Source organism: Brienomyrus brachyistius, chromosome 16 (assembly GCF_023856365.1).
Source record: "Brienomyrus brachyistius isolate T26 chromosome 16, BBRACH_0.4, whole genome shotgun sequence".
Classification (NCBI taxonomy): domain Eukaryota; kingdom Metazoa; phylum Chordata; class Actinopteri; order Osteoglossiformes; family Mormyridae; genus Brienomyrus; species Brienomyrus brachyistius.
Window position 1 is genome coordinate 11476420 of NC_064548.1, and position 22405 is coordinate 11498824.

Genomic DNA, 22405 nt, shown 5'->3' on the forward strand with positions numbered 1-22405 from the left:
AAAAGCATGTGTTCCTCATCGTGGGTTATAATCTTGGTAACAACAAGTTCTGCACTGCAAGAGGTATACCCAGAGGGATTTGATGCCTGGCATGTATACAAGCCACTATCTTCCACCTGTAGATCCTTTAAGTTCAAGAAGCCAGAACCGTCTGGGTTGTTCAGCATTATGCAATGGTCACTGGCAAGAATTTGATAACTACCCTTAAACCATGTCACCTCTGGACGTGGGTTGCCAGTTACTTTATAATAAAAATATGTTTGGCCTCCCTCAGTGCATTTTACATTCTCTATTGCCATGTTGAACCAAGGTGGACGTCCCATTACTTTAAAAGATTTCTCTACACGATGTCCAACTTCAGTCTTTTCTTTATCTTTCACATACAAAAACGTTGTACATGTTGACTGACCAAATTTGTTGGTGGCGGTACAAGAGTACTGGCCTGCATATTCTGCCTTTACTTGGGTGATTATTAAAGTATACTCATCTTTCTCTTCAAAAAGCTTGTAAACCGATGAAGACGTGATCATTAGCCCATTGTGAAACCATTCAACTTTTGGCTTTGGAAAGCCTGAAACTTGTACTGTGAACTTGACCATCTCACCAACATTAACATTTGCAGGTGACATTTGGGTCACAAAAAATGGCCTTTCGTTTTTCTTTTCTAACGTGTAAGAATATCGTTTGGACTCTGGCTTGAGTTCAAGTGTTTTTGTTTTGTCTAACTGATGGGAAGTGCTGTAGGTTTCTTGCCCGTCTTCTTCAGTAGTCACAGTCAAGCTAGAAAATTCTGTGTAAAAATAATAAAGATAAAATTTTACTCAAAATACCCATGCATTAAAAAGATAATACTGGATGGATGACTTTATGAGGAATATTCTCCATAAAATTTTAAGAAGATGACAAGATACTTATGCACAACTGACACATCCCCTAAATTCCTTGCTCTGGATTACGTCATTGTTGCAGGAGTCTTCATTATTCTATCTATGGAAAGCAGACCACCCTGCCTGCCCCATACTGCAACTGGTATATTTATCTAACATACATCAAATATGAAAGAGACAGGGACATTTTTCCATTCCTTTATTGATTCAGGGATCCATATTAACATCACAGACTCAAAAAATGTTCACTGTAAATCTTATGTACAAACAATGTATTTTCCTAGGTTTAATTTAAATATTCTACGTTTCAAAATACATGTGCTATCTAGCCTCTATTACTTAGGAAAACCAAACACTCTTTGCATATCTCAATACGTTCTGAAGCAAAGATATTTTACTTATGTAATAATTAAACGGTATTTCAAATTCACAATCAGATATTTACATTATTCTCAATTAGAGTAATTTTTAAGTTTATTTATAAAATTCTACAACTATATAGCAAGTTTTGACGTTAAATTAAAGCAGGTAAATGTCTGGTAGTTCCAAATAAACAGAATGGGTAAGTGTTGAAGTAAATTTTAAGTTTGTTATACAATTTTGGTTAAATTTCCCTCCATAATAGCCATTACAAGTAGAACTGCAGAATACAATGAGTATTCAATGGGGTCTGAAATTATATATTGCCATACTTAATACCAAAATAATTTTCATCAAAGAACAAAGCATAAATTATAAACGCTCATATTAGACAACCAGCCATATTTAATACTTTCAGAAATCATACGGATAAACATTGTCTATGAAAACCCTTTTAAAAATGTCCAGTTCCATAGTTTCACACCATTATCTACAAGTCTGCTCTTCCGTCACTATAGTATTTATCATGAAATAAAGAATCCCTAATATATCTAATGTATGCTAAATTTACTCAGTTCACAGAAAAATGTTAAAAGAAGTTACAACGTATCTTTTTCTATTACAGTAACTGAAGAAAGGGGCTCACTGCTACTGCTATTTCTTCTTGTGCAGTTGATATACCAAATCGTGTGCACAATCTCTGTACCACAATCTTAATTCTCCATACAACAAATTTATATTTTATAAAGATCAAAATATTTTCAATACAGAAGTTGTTTCAGTAAATCCTGCTTTATTACGAATAACGCATTTAAATTCACCAGCATCACTTTGGTTAACATTTGTTATAATCAAATTAAAGTGCCCTGGTGCTTTCTCTTGTATTATGTACCTGCTTGTTTTAATTGGTGTACCATCTTTATACCACTCTGCTGTGGGTTGTGGTTTTCCATTAACTAAACACTGAAGCAACACTGGAGTTCCCAAAGCTGCAGTCACATTTTCCAAAGGAATTAGACACTTTGGGGGACTTTCAGTAATTTGAAACTGAAAACTGCAAGAGTCTGATGTTTTAGCCTTGAATTCTACCTGATCATCTTTACCTGGCTCTGCAAAAACATCTAAGTTAATGCTGACATATTTCTCTCCTTGCTCGCTTATCCCATTGTTAGCCATTGCAATAAGTCTGACAGCTTTCTGTGATTCATCAGGATCTTGATCAAACTCAAATTCAAGCTCTATTTCTGAGGCTTGCTCACCTTCCACTAATGCATTTCCAACAACTAAATCAAATTTTTGTGGCTGCAATTTAGCACTTCCAAGGGACACTGCAGTCAATTCTCTTCCTCTTGCCTTTCCTGTAAACATTTGTGGACTTAACACAAGCAGTGTGGCTCTACAAATTGTTTCACCTACAACATTTATAGCTCTGCAAGCATATATCCCACTATCACGATTGTTTACTTTCAGTATCTTGAGAAAATGGTTGTCGCCTTCAGAAAAAGAAACATATTTCTTGCTATCAAGAGGGATTTTCCAGTCTCCTTTAAACCATGACACTGTTGGTGAAGGAATTCCCATCAAAGAACACTCAAACATTATATTGCAATTTTCAGGGGTCTCCACATCACAAATAGGATTTATAAAGCGAGGAGGCATTTCTGTAACTTCAAAAGCTATTTTTAAATCATCATTTTCCTGTGAAATAAAATCTACAGTGTTCTCCTCATACATACTTGGTAGTACATCTAAGGAGATAATCATACCTTTATTATCAGCTGTGTATTCAGGGATAGTTACAATTTTAACCTGTTTTTCAAATTCTTTTACTTCATTCTCATCCAGCTCAACCTCTAGTAAGATCTCCTGAGGAGAAGGGGACCTTGATGAGTCATTATCCTCAACATCAAATTGCATGACATGTTGATGAGTAACAGTAGGAGGAGCTGGCATGAACTTGGCTTCTTGAGATACAACCATTACAAGAGCAACACTTTTTGCTTCACCCACATAATTAATAGCCTCACAGATGTACTCTCCTTGATCAGCTTTAGTTACATTTTTAACTTCTAAAGTTATATTGTCACCATCTCTCTTTATTTTAATCCTTTCATCTGCAACTAGTTGGGTTTTATTTCGAAACCACTTCACATTTGGAGAAGGCAACCCAAAAACCTCAGCAAGAAATATTAACACCTCGCCTTCAAAAACCCTTTTTTTAGTAAGTGGTTTCAGGAATGCTGGAGGAATTCCCTGGACTTTTTCCTGAAGAGTTCCCAGACCAAGTGAACTTTGTCCCTCAGGAATAATACTACCTTCATCCAAACTAAAGGTAAGAGGAGTTGTTTCAATGCCTTCATCCTCAGGGGATCTTAGAAATTTAGCTGGTGAAAGATTCTTTTCACCAGAGTCAGTATTTTTAAGGTCAACTGGAGAAACTGGATATTCCTGAGGAGTAATAAAACCCCATGAAGTATCAGATGGAGTCTGGAAAGATTCAGGCGATTTTGGAAATTGAGCATTCTCTGTTGAGGACACTGGAGTATAGTATTGTTCAATATCTGCCATTTCATCACTGAACGTACTGCCTATTTCAAAAGACATTTCAGATTCTGGAGACAATGGTCTCCCGCTTTCAGATGGTGGATTATAATAGTCATATACAGCACTGAAGGTAACCTCTTCTACTTCAAGCGAGTGGATACTAGCACCAGAAGGGTCTAATCTCTTTCTTGCCACTGCTACTGCTTTAGAAACTGGTTTCTGTTGCGGACCTTCTGATACAAGATAATCGGTTAACAAAAACGTTTGATTTCTATCAGCTATTTCAGAAGCTGGACTTGATACCCCTGATATCAAAACTTTACTCTTTATCTCAAAGTCTGCATGTTTTTGTCCTTCCTGTCCTTCAATATCTAGCACAGATCTGTCTGTGGGTTCAGGTTTTATATCTTTCAGTTTATCATTACCAATAAAGGAAACAGGGTATTCACCTGTAGGATCAGATTCTTGCTCATATCCTTGTGCCACTTGGCTTGCAAATGATAAGCTTTGCTTTGGTTTTACTATAACTTCAGGTGATGCTGACTTGACAATCAGTTCTGAAGACTGCTCAGAGATCTTGCCTAGAGCTGTCTCAGGATGATCAAAACTAGTAAATTTTACAAATGCTCCCTCAATACCTTTCCCAATTTTTTCTTCTGCTGCACATTTCATAATTACATTATCCTCCCTTTCTTGTGTATTTTTAAGTGAGATAGGTACTAATGCCTCGGGTCTAACAAGCTTGGGTGAGTGCTGAACCTCTTTCACACATGACAGCGAAACAAAATGAAAGCCATCAGTAGGAGTCTCCACAATATCGCTTGTGTCCTTTTCTTGTTGCACAATGTTTTCATAAGGTTTTTTCACATTTTGCAACAATCCTAAGTCAGCCTGTTCAGGATTAATTATGACGTTGGGAATATTCTCCTTGGGGAAATATGAATCAAACAATTCACTTCTTGGAGATGAAACACCTAATTCTGGCAAAGCAGATGACTCAAATGCCTGCTTTATTTCTGAGACTCTAACAGTTGCACCTGAAAACTGCAATCCACAACCAGTTATGGCAGGAATAGTTCTGGAAAGAACCTTTGCTGTTTGTGCTTGAACTGCTGCCTCTTCATCAGTATAACCCTTATGCGTCTCATTTGTTTTCTGCAATGGAGTCATATCCTTAATTGAGATTAAATTACTTTCAGGTGATTCAGGGGGCCAATCTCTTAATTGTTTATCTTCAGTTAGTTTTGTGGTTCCTTTTGTTGTTTCATGTACTTCAGGAGATAAGTCATAAATATTACACTGAGAACTCAGTTCTGGTGAGTTGATTGGTGAAATGGTACTTTCCACAGAAGTGTCAAATGACACATCAGATATGCTTTCAATCTGTCCCAACTTATTCTTGGCAACCAATTTATATGTCCCTACATCTAAGTATGAGAAGTCATTAATGTATAGTCTGTATAATTTGTCTTGAGATTCAAATCTGTATTTTGTGAGAGCAGTGTTTAAACATACATCATCATGAAACCATGTTATTGTAGGGCATGGATCTCCCGTTAGAATGCACTCTAGCATGGCCGTCTGACCCTCTGGGCAGCTAATATTCTCTAGTTCTCTGATTACCTGAGGGGCTTCTGCAGAAACATCAAAAGAAAATGTAAATTTGTGTTTTGTGCTTTGTAAAACCCTATCACTGGTTGAGTTACCTGGGCATTTTTCAATGGGTACAAATGATTCCCTGACATCCTCATTAAATTCTGGTAGTGGTGTTGGTGCAGTAATCCTAATCTCTACAGGGGAAGAATGAAGAGATGAGTCTAAGGTGCCTGATCTATGAAAAACAGTTTGTGGAACCTGCAACATGGACTTCTCCAACTTTGATTCTGTGTATGTTTCAAGTTCCTCTTCAATCATTCTTTCAAGACTATCTTTATCCATCTCGGATGTTACTTTAATTTCCTTTGAATATTTTGGATCTTTTTTGGACTGCTCACTATCAATTATTATGAGCGCAGCCGAGCTTATTGCTTTTCCATACTTATTAGCTACAACACATGAAAAAATGCCCTGATGGTATATAGTAGGATAGTAAATCGTTAGCTTTGACTCAGTTGCTTTGGTGTGTATATCATAATCTGAATCTCGTAGAAGAGGACAATTATCTTTGTACCAAGTTACATTAAGCTGTGGGTGTCCCTTGAAGTGACATACAAATTCACTCATTTCACCTTTCTTCACTTCCAAAGTAATCAATTGCTTTACAAACACTGGGGCATACTTTTTAGATGACAGATTAACTTGTTCATGAGACATTTCAGCATCTCCTCCCTTTATACTTGTAATGCCCTTATCATCAGTTAAATCACACTCCAATGGAGAAGCGCCTTTATAAATTAATTTACTATGATTCCACTCTCCAGTGTGGTCTGTGATAGTTTGATCTCCTTGCAATAAACATTCATTCTTACTTTTATTAATACTTTCTTGAGATACTGAAAAGGCATATTTGGCATCTCTTGATAGGATGCTTTCTTTTACTTCTGAACAAACAAAAGGTGATTTTTGCCATTTTTCCTCATCAGCAAAATCCTCTGTTTTCTTAGTTTTACACTGGAACTGTTCTGTTACAATCCAATCAGATTCAATTTCAGCAGCTTCTTCCTGTTCTGCCAGAAGGTCTTGTTGCCACTTCATCATTCGTTGAGATTGAGCCTCATCTTCACTTACAAAAAACACATTCTCTGTTTTTGCATTTTCACACAACATGGTTTCATTACCAGTCATCTGTTGAGAAAATTCTACTTCATGGTCCTCAGGAAAATGCTCAAAAATTACCTTTTCTTTTACTTTTTCAACTGGTTCAAATAATTCTTGATGTGGCTTTATAGGTTTCATGCTGTTTTTGGACTCTTTATTTTCAGTCAGCTGAGGTGTATATTCTGCAGCAACCCAATCAGAGTCAAGTTCAACAGCTTCTTCCTGTTCAATCATAACATCTTGTTGCCATTTCATAATTCGTTGAGTAAGAGCTTCTTCTTCACTAACGAAGTGTGTGCTTTCAATTTCCCTTTCACAAAGGTTCTCTCGTGACAAATGATGTTCATAAACACCCTGTCTTGATGGCATATCTTTCACAACTTTTGTTGTCTTGGACCTTGAGGATCTTCTAATTGAGGGCTCACAGATTTCTGCACCTGATTCTTTATCTGTTGCCTTCTTTGAAATGTGCCCATCAGATTTCAAATATAGTGAATCTTTCTCTTCTGTCCATTCAGGCTCCAAACCTACAGCTTCTTGTTCAAACTGCATGCCCTGCTGCCATTTCCGTTTATGTAAAGTTAAATATTTATCTCCTCTTCCTGACATTTCACTTTTAAAGTTTCTCTCATAAATGTTTTCCTCTGAAATGGCTTTATACTCTAACGGTCCCCTACTTTTGATATTCTCTTCTTCATCCATAAACCCTTCTTTTATTGACTTAGATCCTTGGATTTCCTTAACTACAATTTCCTCATTCTGTCTTTCTAATTCCCCAGCATTACCCATTACAGTTGTAATAGGCAGTTTGGGTTTCTTAAACTCAGACAAAGCTAATTCGTTATCACGCTCCAGATGAAAATGTTCTTCAGTTTTAATATGCACATTTTCATGAGAAACTACCTGATCATCATCTGCTAGGAATTCATGTTCCACCTTCATTTCTTGTTCATTGCTTTTGACAGCTCCTTGGTGTACTTCTTGCAGGTCAGATGTTTGTCCATCATCCTTCACTTTGATATCCTCAGTTAAAAGTTCTCCCTTCATCATTTGTATGACTCGAGATCTGGACTGTGGTTCAAATGTATGTCTCACCCGTGGTGTTTCCATCTCTCCACTCTGTTTGATTTCAGCTGAAGTCCTTGTAAGGCTATGTTCACCATAATCACCCGGTCTGATAATTTGTTGAGTTTCAGACAATAAGCCTCCCTTAACTTTTAAGCGTTCAACATATTCTGCATAGCTGGACTCACTTGCAACAGATTCTAAGTCAAATTCTGATGATGACATTGTGGAGATGGAGAGACGCTTTTTTCTTTTCACAGCTTTTTGCAGTATACTAAGCTTGGCTTTTACCTCTCCATGGAGACTTTCTGTGTCACTAAACCGGTCACTGAATCTGTCGCTGAACCTATCACTGAATCTATCACTGAATCTGTCACGACCAGTAAATCTGTCACAGTATATGTCACTGAATCGGTCATTAAATCTGTCATATTTTTCAAACATAGGAGCAGGAGAACGTGCTCGCTCAGATGCAGTTTCAAGTGTTGCTTTGTCTAGAGTTCTAGAGGAAGATGATGTTCTGAAATACACAGTACGCATTAATGTATTCCTAGATTGAGTTCGCCCTCTGAAATTCTTTGACTTTTTATCAAAAGGAGAGCCAACACACCTAAGGTCAACCCTGAACTTCATCTCTCTCCTTTGCTCAACCAATGATTCAGTGCTTTCATTAGTACTTGCTGACCGTCTCAAGAAACTTAAAAAATTGGCATCTTGCTCTTCCCTTAATGATACAAGAAGTGAGGCTGTTGACTCTGCAGATCCCTCTGTGTTAATAGCCATTACTCTATAACTGCCAGAATCTTTTTCTTTAATGCTGTCAATAACTAAACTGGAAGTATGAACATGCATATTGCTTTCATTATGTACCCTACGGCGAAACTCTTTCTGAATTGTTCTATTATTGTGAAACCACAGAACCGTTGGGGATGGCCAAGCTACTAATTCACAGCTAAATATAGCGGGATCCCCTTCTAAAACAGACTGGAATTTAATCTTTTTAGTGAAAGATGGCCTAATATTTTCAGTAGGTAAATTTACAGATGATGTTTGACTCAAGCAATAATCAGGAGAATTAAGACTGTGGAATAAGGAGTCATCTGTGCCTGATAAGGTTCCTTGTGGATGTCTTCTTGTATTCATGTTTTCAACCACCCCTTCATTTAAAAATAATTCTGTAAAATAAAAAGAAAAATGACTCAATATATTGTTCATTCAGAAAAAAAGAAAATGAAAACATGTATTTAAAATGGAAAATTAATAAAAATATTAAACACATGCAACAAGTTTCAAAGCCATGAAAAAACAGTGTCACTCACCATATTTGTTCGAATAAACGCAAGACTTGATTCTTTTTTTAAGATTCTGACACGAAAATTGCTTGATGTTTTTGTTCCTTCTTCAAACCGTGGACATGTCTTCAAAGAGTACGTTTCTTAGAGAGCATTAATCTTCCCAAAATAAACTGATGCGTTTAGAACACAAAATTTTCCTGTGATTCAGAATATGCTAAAATATTCCTTACCTGACTTGCAGAAAGATGAATAAACGCCCTTTCTAATCCTTTGAATGGGAGTTAGTTGTTCAGACATTTGAAAGACATCTCTTGCCAATGAAGAATAAAATGTATATAAATGAATGAACTGTAGAAATGTATGAGAAGGCGTTTATTCGAACTAATATAGTTTATCATGTTATTTAAAAAAGCAAACAACATTAATCACATACCACTATCTGCAAGCCAGTCTAAGAAATATTTGCAGGGAAAATAAATTTTAAATGCAAAAAAAAAAAAAATAATAAAAGATGCGGCTGTTTGTGGATCTTTTAAAGATAATTTCCAGTAGCCTGGAAACTTTAAAAGATACAGCGACATTTTTTCTTCAAAGTAATACCCCAGGTAATAGAATATACAGATGCAAATCAACAGATCGCACTTTTTCAAGATATTTGAATGGAATTCTTATTAGTTGTTTTCTGTACACAGATACATGTTGAACAAGGCCAAAGATTTTTAAAAAAGAAAGGTACACTCAACACTTTACAATTGCATGCATGCTGTATGCCAATAATAAAGACAAAATGAGTAATTTGTCACACATATAAATACTAGCTCTGCCCATTTAATCAAGTAAAAATAACGAGGATTAAGCCTACCTTTGATTTCCTCTTCAATTTTGACTTCAATCTCTTCTTTCACTTTTGTCACTAAAAAGAATCAGGCAATGTTCTTAAATTAAATATTCAAATTCCATGATTTGCTTACAACATAAAAATAATCTGATGCTTGCTTTTCCATTTGAAAATTCTTTCTTTGCAACAAAAATATAACACACAGAATCAAGTCCTCTTTTAAATAATATTCAAGTTAGAATTATAAAATGGGATGTTATAAAAATGCAGAGTTAAATGTATCAGGGGTTCCAAAGACATTCAGTAGAAGGTGAATCCTATTTAAATAATGGTACCGTATCACACTCTTCTGATTTTTCAGAAGGCCCCAGTCTATTTACAGTCAAGGTTTATTCCTCTGTAAAGACCTATCAAGCTGAGAATTGAAAATCCTGATGTAAATGATTAAAATATATATATATATATTCAATACATCCCTAAAAAAAAGTATAGAAATAGTGAAAACAAAAACAACAAAATGGGACATTTATAGAGATGAAAATTGCGGCACTGTGAGGGTGCTCTGAAGGGATTCCCCGACTGAAATTATTTTCAACATGTCTGTGCTTTCAGTGTCAGTGTCAGCAATTAACACAAGCCCCTACTATAACCGCTGAAGTATTAAGATGTACAAGTGAAACACTTCAAAGTCACATGATTTAAATAAACAAACTACAAAATCAACAAAATTTACAAGGAAGGAGATTAGTAATATTAGAAAAAAACAGGCAACAAAATAAAAGGTACCAAAAACAAAAGATTAAATTAAGAGAAGATTAATATACATGCAAATTATTTTAGAAAAAAACACAAACTTTACCTTCATTGGTTATATAAAGGGTAGCACTGCAAACTGTCTCTCCAGCATGATTGTTTGCTTTGCAAATATATTGCCCAGCATGCTCAAGAAAGGCATCAACTATAATTAGTGTGGCAATATTTGTCATTTCATCAAAATGAAAGACAACATTTTTAGTTGGTTTTATTAGCTGCTGATTGTGGAACCAGCTGATATGTGGTGCTGGTATTCCACATACACAAGCATGGAATCTGGCAACTTCCCCATGATGTATTACGCAGTTTACTATAGGCTGAATGAATGTGGGTTTTTGAACAAAAGGCTCCATTTTTACACAAGTTGATGCATGCCACTCAGACTTTGCTGTACTCTCCTCAGTTTTGTTTTGCCCTGGAAGGAAGTATGTCACTGTTTAAATAACGTTTTGATTCATTGCAGTATCATAAATACATTTTCAGAATTTGTTTTCATGTGTTTTCAGATATGCTTGCTCAAAATTCAAAAAAATTGAATGGAATCTCGAAAGAATCATACAATACATGCTATTATGCAATCATAAGCAAGACAAGTGCATCACAAAACAAATTTTGAACCCATTTGCTAATCAAAACTGCAGCAAGAGCAGTACAGAGTTTGTCATGCTTTTAAGCAATTAAAAACTCACCATCAACAGACAAGACTGCAGAGCACGATACCATTCCAGCTGGGTTTCTCGCCACACAACTGTACTCTCCCTTATCCTCAAGGAAAACTCGAGTAATCTCCAACTGACACTTATCATCAAACTGAGACATTCTGAAGATGTCAGATTGTGAGATCTCCTTGTCTTTGCAGTACCAGGTAATCTGTAATTCTAAAGAGAAATCAAAGAGCTTTACATGCTAGACTACACACAGTAGCTACAGTAGCCAATAATTATAATTCCTGTTCTGAAAAGCTAGTAAACTGAAACAAGTGAAGTACCTTCTCCAGTGACACGACACTGAAAGTGAGCAGACTCTCCTTCATTGGCAGTGGTGTTGTAAATTGGAGAAATGATAACAGGGGGGGACAGTGGAGCTCCGGTATCAGGGGAAATCACTTCAGGGACTAAAAGAAGAGTTAGATTTTATTACTAATTGCATAGATACAAACACAAAATCATATTATTTGGCACAAATATCCAAGGTATTTTTTTTAATTCATCCAAGCAATGGAAACTCCTACCTTCAACATTTAGAGTAGCAGTGCTGGTCGCCTCTCCACACTCATTTTTGGCCTCACAATTGTAAACAGCTGCATCCTCTGGGAAGGCCTCAATGAGGAGGAATGTGTATTCATTGCCTTCTTGCAAGAATTTGCACTTGAATCCAGAAGACAGTACCTGAGAGTTCTTGTACCAAAACACCTGTGGCTGAGGGTTGCCTGTCACCACCACGGAGAAACGGGCAGGCTTTCCGGCTTCAACAGACAGAGGCTCCATATGCTGAATAATCTGTGGAGGCTCAGGAACTGAATCAAAGAGAAAATATTCATATATTAATGGAATATTGTTTCTGCCCAGAAGGACAGACAAATAGTCAAAGAGTCACATATAAGGACAACCAAAACTTTACTATAATGTTAAATATTGAATATTTAATATGAATGAATCATATTAAGGGATAAACTACAGTACCGTCAAGATGTGCAGTTATACAAAAATAATCGACGACAACTTGATGTAATACGCTAAACAACATGAAGTTGATTATTTCTGTATAACCGTATACCTCTAAGTAGTTTATTCCACATATACCACGGCTAAAAATAAGAAGGATAATAATAGAAAAATAATAACTGAATAAACTAGTCACAGTTCATTTTTTCAGAAGAACATTACTTCTATTTGAATTTATTGCATGTTCCCGTGTGCTCTTAAAAATGTAGCCCCTATACGAACATAAAACCTGGTCAGACTGCTCACTGGAAGCAAATCCCTTAACACTTGTGTACATAATTCAGGTACATACTGAGAGCTATCTGAGGAGCTCAGAAAGATTATAAATAACCATGTTAAAGGTAAAGTCTATAAGACCATCTCCAAGCAGCTTCATGTTCCTATGACCACAGCTGCCAATATTATTAAAAAGGTTTAGGTTATGGGACTATAGGCTCCGGACCCCCCGCGACCCAATAGGATAAGCGGTTTGGAGAATGGATGGATGGATGGATGGGTTATGGGACTGTAGCCAACCTCCCAGGACATGGACAGAAGAGGAATTGTAAAGGCCAAGGTGTCAGTTTCTGATTGCAATATCCGTCGCATTTTGAACAATAATGGACTATATGGAAGAAGACATAGAAGGGCTCCACTATTGACAGAAAACATAAAAATGCCAGAGAGGAATTCATTTAAATGCATGTTGACAACCCCCAAAGCTTCTGGCCAATGTCCTTTGAACCGAAGAGACGACACATCAGCTCTATGTTTACAGAAGGAAAAATCAAGCTTTAAAAGAAAAAAACACCATACTGTACCTACTGTGAAAAATGGAGGGGGCTCGTTTTTGTTTTGGGGCTGCTTTACTACATATGACATGGGGAACCTCTAGCATGTGCAGGGCACAATGAAGTCTCAAGACTACCAAGGCATTCTAGAGCAAAACATACTGCTCAGCGTCAGAAAGCTGAGGCTCATGCACAGGTCATGGGTCCTCCAACAAGATAATGACACAAAACATACAGCTAAAAGCACTCAAGAATGACTGAGGAAAAAAAAATTGGACTATTTCTAAATGGCCCTCCATGACCTCAGATCTTAATCCTATTGAATATCTATGGAAACGATCTGAAAATACCAGTGTCGAGACGCCACCCTTCAAACCTGAGACAGCTTAAGCAGTTTGCTAAGGAACAGTGGGCCAAACTACCTGCTGGCAAATGCAGACGTCTCATTGTGAAGTACAGAGACTATTTGTTGGCAGCGATTGCTGCAAAAGGTGGCGCCACAAAATATATAATTAAGGGTACCATCTTATTTTATCCGTGCCATTTTCATTGTTTACTGTAATTATATAAAATATTCAACTGAATCAATAATCAAAAGCAAAGTCTGATTTGTGTTAAATATGGAATAAACCATTAAACTTTTGTCAAACTTTTGTCAAACTTTTTTGAAGTTATTTCAGAGATAGTGGTGTTTTTTTTTTTGTGGAAGGGTACCAACTAATTTGTCCACGTCTGTAACGATGAATTGTGATTCGATTAAAAATTGATGTACATGTATGACGATTTAAACCGTCTGATGTGGAAAATGAATCGCTACTTTAGGAGTACTTCACAGTACTTTAATCGAAAAAAACTGGTGTAATATTACATTTGATTTCACGAAGTCAGTTCAAAATCAGATGTCACTGCGTATTCACGTCGACGTTGGACGTCAGTTTTTGGTTTTGACCGAATGTGAGATGGCAAGCGAATTTGATTCCCAAGATAGGATTAAGCAGTTTCAGAAAATGGATGGATGGATGCACCGCCCGATCTTATATCATCGGTGTGGCAGCATTTTAGCTTTCCAGTAATCACAAACAGTGAGCTGAGCGAAGATTACTAAAAGGGCAAACCATGCTAAAAAGCTGCACATGCAAGCTTTAGTTTATTTATTTGAAGATTTTTTTTATTTACTTATTTTGATTTGGGATTTTTTATAACAGTATTTTATTCAATTTCAGTTGCACTGTTAAGAAGAGGACACGTTTTGCACAGATTAGAAAGATTAATAAATAGCAATATTTTTGATTAAATTTGTCTGCAGCTCATTTTGCTAAAAAACTGCGAGAAAATCGTATCGTGAGCTCAGAATCGTGAATCGTATTGAATCGTGAGTTGAGTGTATCGTTACATCCCTAATATACACCCACGCACACTAAGTCATCATTATGAGATAATGATGACTAATGATACTAAGTCATAATTACCCCCCAATACCCCTAACCCCCAATGTTAATATGTAACCTACACTCCTGCTTCATATACACAGCATGCACCTCGTATTCCATATGCAGTTTTCCAGCTGTAATATAATTTTAACAAAAGCAAGCCAGGTAGTTTTTAACCACTGACTTTTAATGTCCAGTACACAGAACTCAAACTGTAAGAATGAACGGTGTTCTTGGCTGTCTGTACATGGCTGCTTTTGTTAAATAGACATTACAGCCATAAAACTGAATATCAAATATGAGGTGTGAGCTGTGTAAATGAAGCAATGTCATTAGTCTAGGTTATCTCAGAATTTCAACTTAGTATCTCAGAATTATGACTTAATATCTCATAATTTCAATTTCATATCGTGCAATTACAGTGGAGACTGCTTATAGTGAACATAGTTATAGTGATCAACTGTATATAGGGACAAAAAAAAAGCTTGGGACAGAATCATTCCTGTACAAATACTATTTAAATAATTTGGTTATAGTAATCAAGTAGTCTGCTTTTATTTTTGGGTCTTTTTAAACATGACAACATATGAGAAAAAATTTAAACTGCAGTAATTCTTTGTTCTTTTACTTTACTTTGGTTGCCGTATTTTGCATTGAGGTAACGTCTGTTTCTGGCTAGCTACTTGAGGCTCATGCGGCGTACATAGAAAACATGATGGGGAAAAAGAAAAGTAATTATATCTCAATTACAAATATAGACTCATCAAAGCTTACAATAAATCGCCATAAACAAGCCACCAAGATGCAGCAGCGAAACTACAATAAGCGCTTTGAGACAATGTAACATTGTGAAAATGTGCTGTATAAATAAAACTGAATTGAACTGAATATTATATAGAGTACTATATTGTATTATTGCATATTTGAATTATACACACTTGAGTGATTTCATTTGTACAGTACTGTAATTTGAAAAGTGTTTGGAACAGCTGTACTGTATAAAATCATCAATAAGATTAAGTAAATAGCAACGCTGTCCATTTTAATACTATATATTCATGTACTAAATACACAAATGTCAATTAGACGGGAATCTGCCTGAGGCATAGCAAAAAAAAAAAACAATGATCATCCCCTTATAGTGATTAATTTCACTCATACAGAAATGATTACTATAAGCAGTTTCCACTGTATAACATTTCATAGTTCGTATTTCATAATTTCGACTTAGCATCTACCTCTGTGGTTATACCATAATAATCAACACCCAAATGCCAATCTCTGGACCAAATTAAAAAACTGAATTTACCAAAGCCTTGGTAGAAAGACTATTAATTATCAAATTTCCATATTGTTTTTGTGTTCTTATATATTATACCATATTGAATTATTTTTAGAAAACTTGATATTCCAGCAACATTAGGTTAAATGCCCACCATATCACTAAAAGTTATATACGTTATATACTTAATTAGTTTTGTATGAATATTTTACACATGACAAAATTTGCTTTTAAATCCTTTACTCAAGAAAACTGATAGAATGCTACTTACTACTGATGTGAAGCGTAACCACACTTCTGTTTCTTCCAGCAATAAATGTGTATTCCCCAGCATCACTGCGATATGTTTCCGTAATGGTCAAACGATGAACTTTCCTAATTGCAACATAGTGAAACCTGTCCTCCGGTGAAAACTTGATCTCCTCTCCATTTCTGAGCCAGCGTCCATCAACGTCATCCTCGTTGACTTCAAACTCTAAGGTTGCCCTATGCTTCTCAACCACCTAAAAATATAAAATTAAATGAAGAACATTTGTACATGTAATTAACACTACAAATATTTCATTACTGGCTTAATTAAGGTATAAGGTTTAACATATTTACGGTAATTTCTTTCTCCATGGGTTCAGTGATCCGAACATCACGACCCTCTACAGTAAGATGAGCTTTGGAGGTGCTAGAACCAGCAACAACACAGTATTCTCCAGCATCAGATAAACGGACGGTCTGGATCATAAGACGATGCAAGTACTTCTCAGTGGAAACCTTGAATCTGGAAAAACAAATTGCAACAATAAACAAAAGGATCAAAATTTCCACAAGTTACACAACTGCCAGAAATATCTAGTTGCACCGAGCCAATTGTACATTACTCCGTTTCACAAACGATTAGGTAGCCAAATCTATTAGTCTAATGCATTTGTAACAGCAAAATGCAGGTAAATTTGTAGAAGTATGTTGTACCATAATATGCATCTATCCATCTATCCGTTGTCTACAATAGGGGTGTAACGGTATACAGTATCAAACTGTTTGGTGTGCCGTGTGAACCGCCTGACATTTTCCTATACGTTCTGGCGCGGATATAAGACAAAAAAAATCATCTAAGAGAATCTTGGCCCATCTTATTTTCAGGAACCAGAATTTAAACATCATTATTAAACATTATAAACAAGGGCAGATGGTGTAAATTATCTGCTGCCTGGCTAATGGTAGCCACATACTTCAAATATTATCGAAGTTGTTTCAGCAATACAACGTTGGACAACCCACTGTTGACAATAGGCTGACATATTGTAATGCTGTGGGGTTAGTCCGCAGCCGGTATGCTTTGAACCACATCTTACTTATCTTTAAATGGTGTAAATGAATTTGTATATTCCTGTACTTATGTTAATTGTAAATATCTGTGTAATGTTTGTCGTGGATGGTGTGTGTTTCGATGGCATGTAACCATGAGTTTCATATAAACTGTTGGTGTTCTTGTATGTGCCACTTGTAGTATTAAACCAACAATGGCTATTAATAAAGAGAATGATTTTAAGAGAGCTGTCATCTTTATTAAAATGAGTCGACCACTCACCACAATACCTTTTTGCCCCCTTTATGTGGGTCTGCTGCATCAAAAACATTCGGCCGCTCTTGAGTTGTGAAGTTTGTAATATTGATTATCTATCAATCTACACTTACTGTGCTGCAATTGCTTGTGGTTGCTTTTTAACAGCGATATGCTTAGCTTCACGTATATTCTTAAGTAAAAACAAAGAACCGATAGATTATCAAAGCTATGAAGCACCCTTAACTTAAATTATTTTTCTCTCCTTGATTTCATACAGTAGAGACATAAAGTAGGCCTAGTTAGTCATACTGCCACTTTTCTGAAAGGAGAGTGTAAATATAGAGTTAGATGTTTAATTAATGGGTGATATGTTTTTATTTTCTTCGTATAAATGAAGATAACAAATCCGTACCGTTACTGTGGTTGAAAAACCATGATGCATAACGAACTGTAGGAAAACTGTACCGTTACAACCCTAGTTCATACTTGTATAATGACAACCACCATATATTAATTTTCCTCCATAACCATATTTATAAACATAGTTTATGTTATTATGGAATTCGTCAAGAAAACTGAAAAACTGAATATGTTATCATGTTTATAGAAGTGATTATGTTCATATAATAAATTCCATTAAAAAATACAGATGTTTAATTATGAAAGTAATCTACCTCTCAGATATTTCCAGTTCTTGCCCGTCTTTCATCCACATCACTGGTATGTTAGGTTCAGAGACTTCGCATTCAAATATAGCCTTCTTCTTCTCAGTTACTTTAATGTCTTTTATGTGTTTCGTAAATTGAATAACGCGAGCTGAAATATAAAAACATTATTCACCATCCAGCAAATCACAAAATGATGCTGTGAAAGATATGAAGCATTTGAAGAACAGTACACTTACCATCAACATATAAATTAGCTGATGTCGCTGCAGATCCAGCAACAAACTGATATTCTCCACCATCTCCAAAGTGTACATTTCGGATGGTCAGAGAGTGAGTAAGCTGTTTAGAACGAATCTGACATCTTTCTGTAGAACGAATTTCTACACCATTCTTTAGCCATTTGTAAGATATTCCTTCATAGTTTACAGTCACTTCAAAAGTGATTGTGTCTTTCTCCTGAGCATTAAGGTCTTTCAGCATTGATGTGATTAAAATAGCTGATGAAAGAGAAAATGTCACATTTAGCATTAATTAATATATGTTTTAAATTCAGATTAAAAGATGTTAAAAACATAAAAAGTCTTACGATTGACAGTCAAAGTGGCAGAAACCCTGTCATTTCCACAGATGAAGGTATATTCTGCAGAATCATCTCTACTGGTGTTCATTATTTTGAGCTGGTGGAGCTTCCCCTGGACTACAATCCTGAACTTCTCAGTCATTTCAATCTCAACTCCATTTTTCAACCAAGTAGATGGTACATTGAAATGTGAGACTTCACATTCAAATGTGGCCACCTGGGTTTCAGGTACCTCAATGTTCTTCATCATTTTTGTAATTTGTAAAGCTGAAAATATGATAAAAAAATTTGCATGTAATAAATCAAAATATTATATACACATTTCATAATTAAAGACCACATGATATGAAGTAAAATGGGCATAAAGTACTGCAAATATGATCTTACATTCCACAAATAATGATGCACTGCATTGTAAATGTCCGACTATAGCAGTGTATTCTCCAGCGTCGTGTGTGTCTACATTTTGAATGATCAGCTTGTGAGCCTTCCTCTCAGAGAGAATCTTGCAGTTTTCACTTGGCTTAAGCTCAGCATTGTTGAACATCCATTTCACTGGGATGTTGTCATGGGACAAACTTAGCTCAAAGGAAGCTGTAGCATTCCGAAGAGATGTCACATCCTTGGGTTTCTTCACAATCTTAATCGCTAAAAACAGACAAATATGTCTCAGTACAAATACATAGCATATTATACACATGCACTCAGTAATTCTAAGGAACATCAAAACGTATATGTATTCAAACTATATACATATATTTATATATATACTTACTTTCCACATTTAATCTGGCATTTGCTGACAGCTTTCCAAGCTTGAATGCATAAACAGATTCATCTTGTGCTGTGCAGTTATTGATCTTGAGTGTGTGCACCATGCCATCTACTTGGATCTCATATTTATCACTGGGGGTAATCTCCACACCATTCTTGATCCATTGAGAACCCTTCACATTCTCATGGGTAAGTTCAAGACTGAAAACTGCTTCCTGAGTTTCAGTTACAGTCTGGTTCTTCAGTGTCTTCTTAATTTTAACAGCTTGTGAATATAATGTTAAAATACAGTCAGAGAATTAAATTAAATGATCTTTATTTTAGGAAATGGAGAATATATTCAAAATATTTAATAACATCTGAAAATAAATTAGGTCACCTTCAACTCTTAAGTTGCCTGTAGTCTTGGAGCTGGCCACCTGGTAGGTATATTCCCCAATGTCCTGAGGTCTAGAGATGGTAATGACAAGCCTTCTGATGGTTCCACGTTCCTCACTCCTGATATTGTCACTGAAGTCTACAGGATTGCCATCTTTGAGCCACTTTCCTTCAGCACTGGGATTGGCCACCTCACACTCCAGTTCAGCAGTTTGGGACTCGGCTACAGTCACATCCTGGAGTGGTCTTTTAATGGCACCACCTATAATATAAGGTCTTAATATTATTAAACTGAAAACATAGCAAGTGGCTGATGACTAAATAAATAAATGTGAAAGGGGACATGAAACACAAGATGTAATTGGCATAATTTACACAATGCATACCCACACTAAAAATCCTTATAGGTATAACACTGTTGGTGAAACTGGATTAAAAATAAGTAGTCCAAGTTACATTTTTCAGGCAAGTGTAGTGCCATCTTGTTTTAGCGTAGGATGTGAGGTTGGTTGGCTTGGAATTTATACACGTTAATTTGCTGATGCTTTTTGTGAAACAAAGTCTGTAATATTATGCCTCCTCAAAATACAGCTTTCCAGTCTCATGCTAAAAAATCTTGTATAAAATAGTGTGGTTCAAACTAGAAGTTTTACTAATGTTATATTGTTTTATTAGCCCTGGTATGTGACCCCACCTAGAAAACTGGTGATTGCTAACTAACTAGCAGTCCTACTACCTTCCAAAATGAAAAAACTGCTTTTATTAGCCAGACAGCGACTGCAGATATTAATATCAGCTTAAATGATATATTTCTCTGGTGTGAAAGGAGCTATATACATATAAATTGAATTCAATATAGAACTCAACTACATACACAAAACTTGTTCAGTTCTATTTCTACTTTTCATGCTAATTTCTAAATGTAATCCTATTAAACTATTTATTTTGCTTTTGCCATAAAACAGTAAATTCTACTTATACATCTGGATTACTAAATGAGGTTAACATAACTAACAACACTGTGTACCACATTCAACAGGAAGTACTGCATGAGGACTTCAGATTTGTTTCAAAGCTATAGGACTAACGTACATGTATAAATGAATATCAAAACGAAAACAGCAAAATGATCTGTTCAGACTGAAAAACGGAAAAAAATCAAGATCATATAGGTAAAAATGGACAAAATTCTATCATGTCCATCTAAAACATTGAAACGTTATTACAAAAAAAAAGATACCTGAAACAGTAAGGGTGGCAGCGGAAGTCTTTTCACCAGCGGCAAATGTGTACTGTCCCTCCTCATCCTTCATGGTGTTCATGACAGTCAAAGTGTAGAGCTTGCCCTTGGCCTCCATTTTGTACTGGGGACCAGATTTGAGAGTCTGGTTTTTGAAGGCCCAGACAGGATCAATGCCAGCATGTGACAATTCCACCTCAAAAGTAACATTCTGAGTTTCCGTGCAGTCCCGGTCTTCCATTGGCCTTATGATGTCAATTTCTTAAAAAGGGAATGTCAAAAGTCAAGTATAATCCAATCACTGATGTTAACAGAATGACATATTTTATAATCATATTAGGTCAAGATTAGAAATACTTACTTTCAACTGTCAGTTTGCAGCTGGATTCAGCTTTGCCAACAACAAGCTTATAGTGTCCTTCATCAGAAGCGAAGGTTCGGCTGAAGACCAGCCGCTGCTTAGATCCTTTGGTGACAAACTGAACTCTCTCACTAGCCGATAACTGTTTATCATTCTGGTACCACTTCACGGAACTAATATCAGCAGCAGAGATTTTAGCCTCAAGAACAGCTTTAGTGCCCTCAACTGAGGTCACATCCTTCAGTGGGATCACAATACCAATAGCTGTAGTAGAAAATAACAGTATTAAAATCTGGCATTATTCTAATTGCAAATAAACAGAAAACACATTAAACCTAAACAAAACATAAATCAAATAAATCTGAAAGCTTACATTGAACAGTAAGTTTTCCAGTCGTAGTGATATTCTGGGCAGGAACAACAAAGGAGTACAACCCAGCATCACCCCGTTGGGCATCTTCAATGAGAAGCTTATGAACAAGCTTGTCAATCACAATGTGAATACGGTCAGTGGCTGTGATTGCTTGACCACTCCTCATCCAAGTTCCCTCAACATTTTCCTGAGAGAACCTAAGTTCCAGTTGGGCAATGTCACCTTCACAGATGGTAACATCTGACAGACCTTGCATCAGTGTCACAGGCCGTACTAAACAAAAAAATAATGTAAAAAAAAATTCAGCGCACACTATATGAGCAAAACAAATAAAAAATATTATTGCTTTGCATGACATTCTCCAGAAGGCACAGCAAGCAAATGAAATTCCATCAACTGAAATTTAAAAAAACTCACATATCATCTTCAAGGAAGCAGTAGTTTTCAGTTCACCCACAACAAAGCTGTATTTCCCCTGGTCCTCCTTTTTGATATCTCTGACAGAGAGAGAGTGACGTCCACGGCGAGAAGAGATTGCATATTTGTTGCTTGGGGTGATCTCTTTATCCTCAAAGTACCAAGTACCCTCAGCATCTTCACGAGACACTTCACATTCAAACTCTCCAGAATAAGTCTCGGGAACTTCTATATTCTCTAGATTTTTCACAATTTCCAGTGGGGCACCTGAGCACAAATAAACGAATTATT

At 36.1% G+C, this 22405-nt stretch overlaps 1 protein-coding gene across 1 annotated transcript in view; it reads right to left on the bottom strand.

The window, feature by feature from the left end:
• LOC125710145 (titin-like) overlaps window positions 1–22405 on the bottom strand; it is a 181178-nt gene that overhangs the window by 134179 nt on the left and 24594 nt on the right. Inside the window, exons 25-40 of the mRNA XM_048979485.1 lie at window positions 22115–22381; window positions 21698–21970; window positions 21325–21588; window positions 20964–21224; window positions 19725–19985; window positions 19347–19610; window positions 18959–19219; window positions 18578–18838; window positions 18228–18488; window positions 17998–18139; window positions 16369–16537; window positions 16037–16268; window positions 11791–12075; window positions 11548–11673; window positions 11249–11437; window positions 9771–9821 (exon numbers count right to left, since the gene is read on the bottom strand). Of these exons, the coding sequence (XP_048835442.1) occupies window positions 9771–9821; window positions 11249–11437; window positions 11548–11673; window positions 11791–12075; window positions 16037–16268; window positions 16369–16537; window positions 17998–18139; window positions 18228–18488; window positions 18578–18838; window positions 18959–19219; window positions 19347–19610; window positions 19725–19985; window positions 20964–21224; window positions 21325–21588; window positions 21698–21970; window positions 22115–22381 (3567 nt within the window). The remainder of the gene's footprint in view (window positions 1–9770; window positions 9822–11248; window positions 11438–11547; window positions 11674–11790; window positions 12076–16036; window positions 16269–16368; window positions 16538–17997; window positions 18140–18227; window positions 18489–18577; window positions 18839–18958; window positions 19220–19346; window positions 19611–19724; window positions 19986–20963; window positions 21225–21324; window positions 21589–21697; window positions 21971–22114; window positions 22382–22405) is intronic.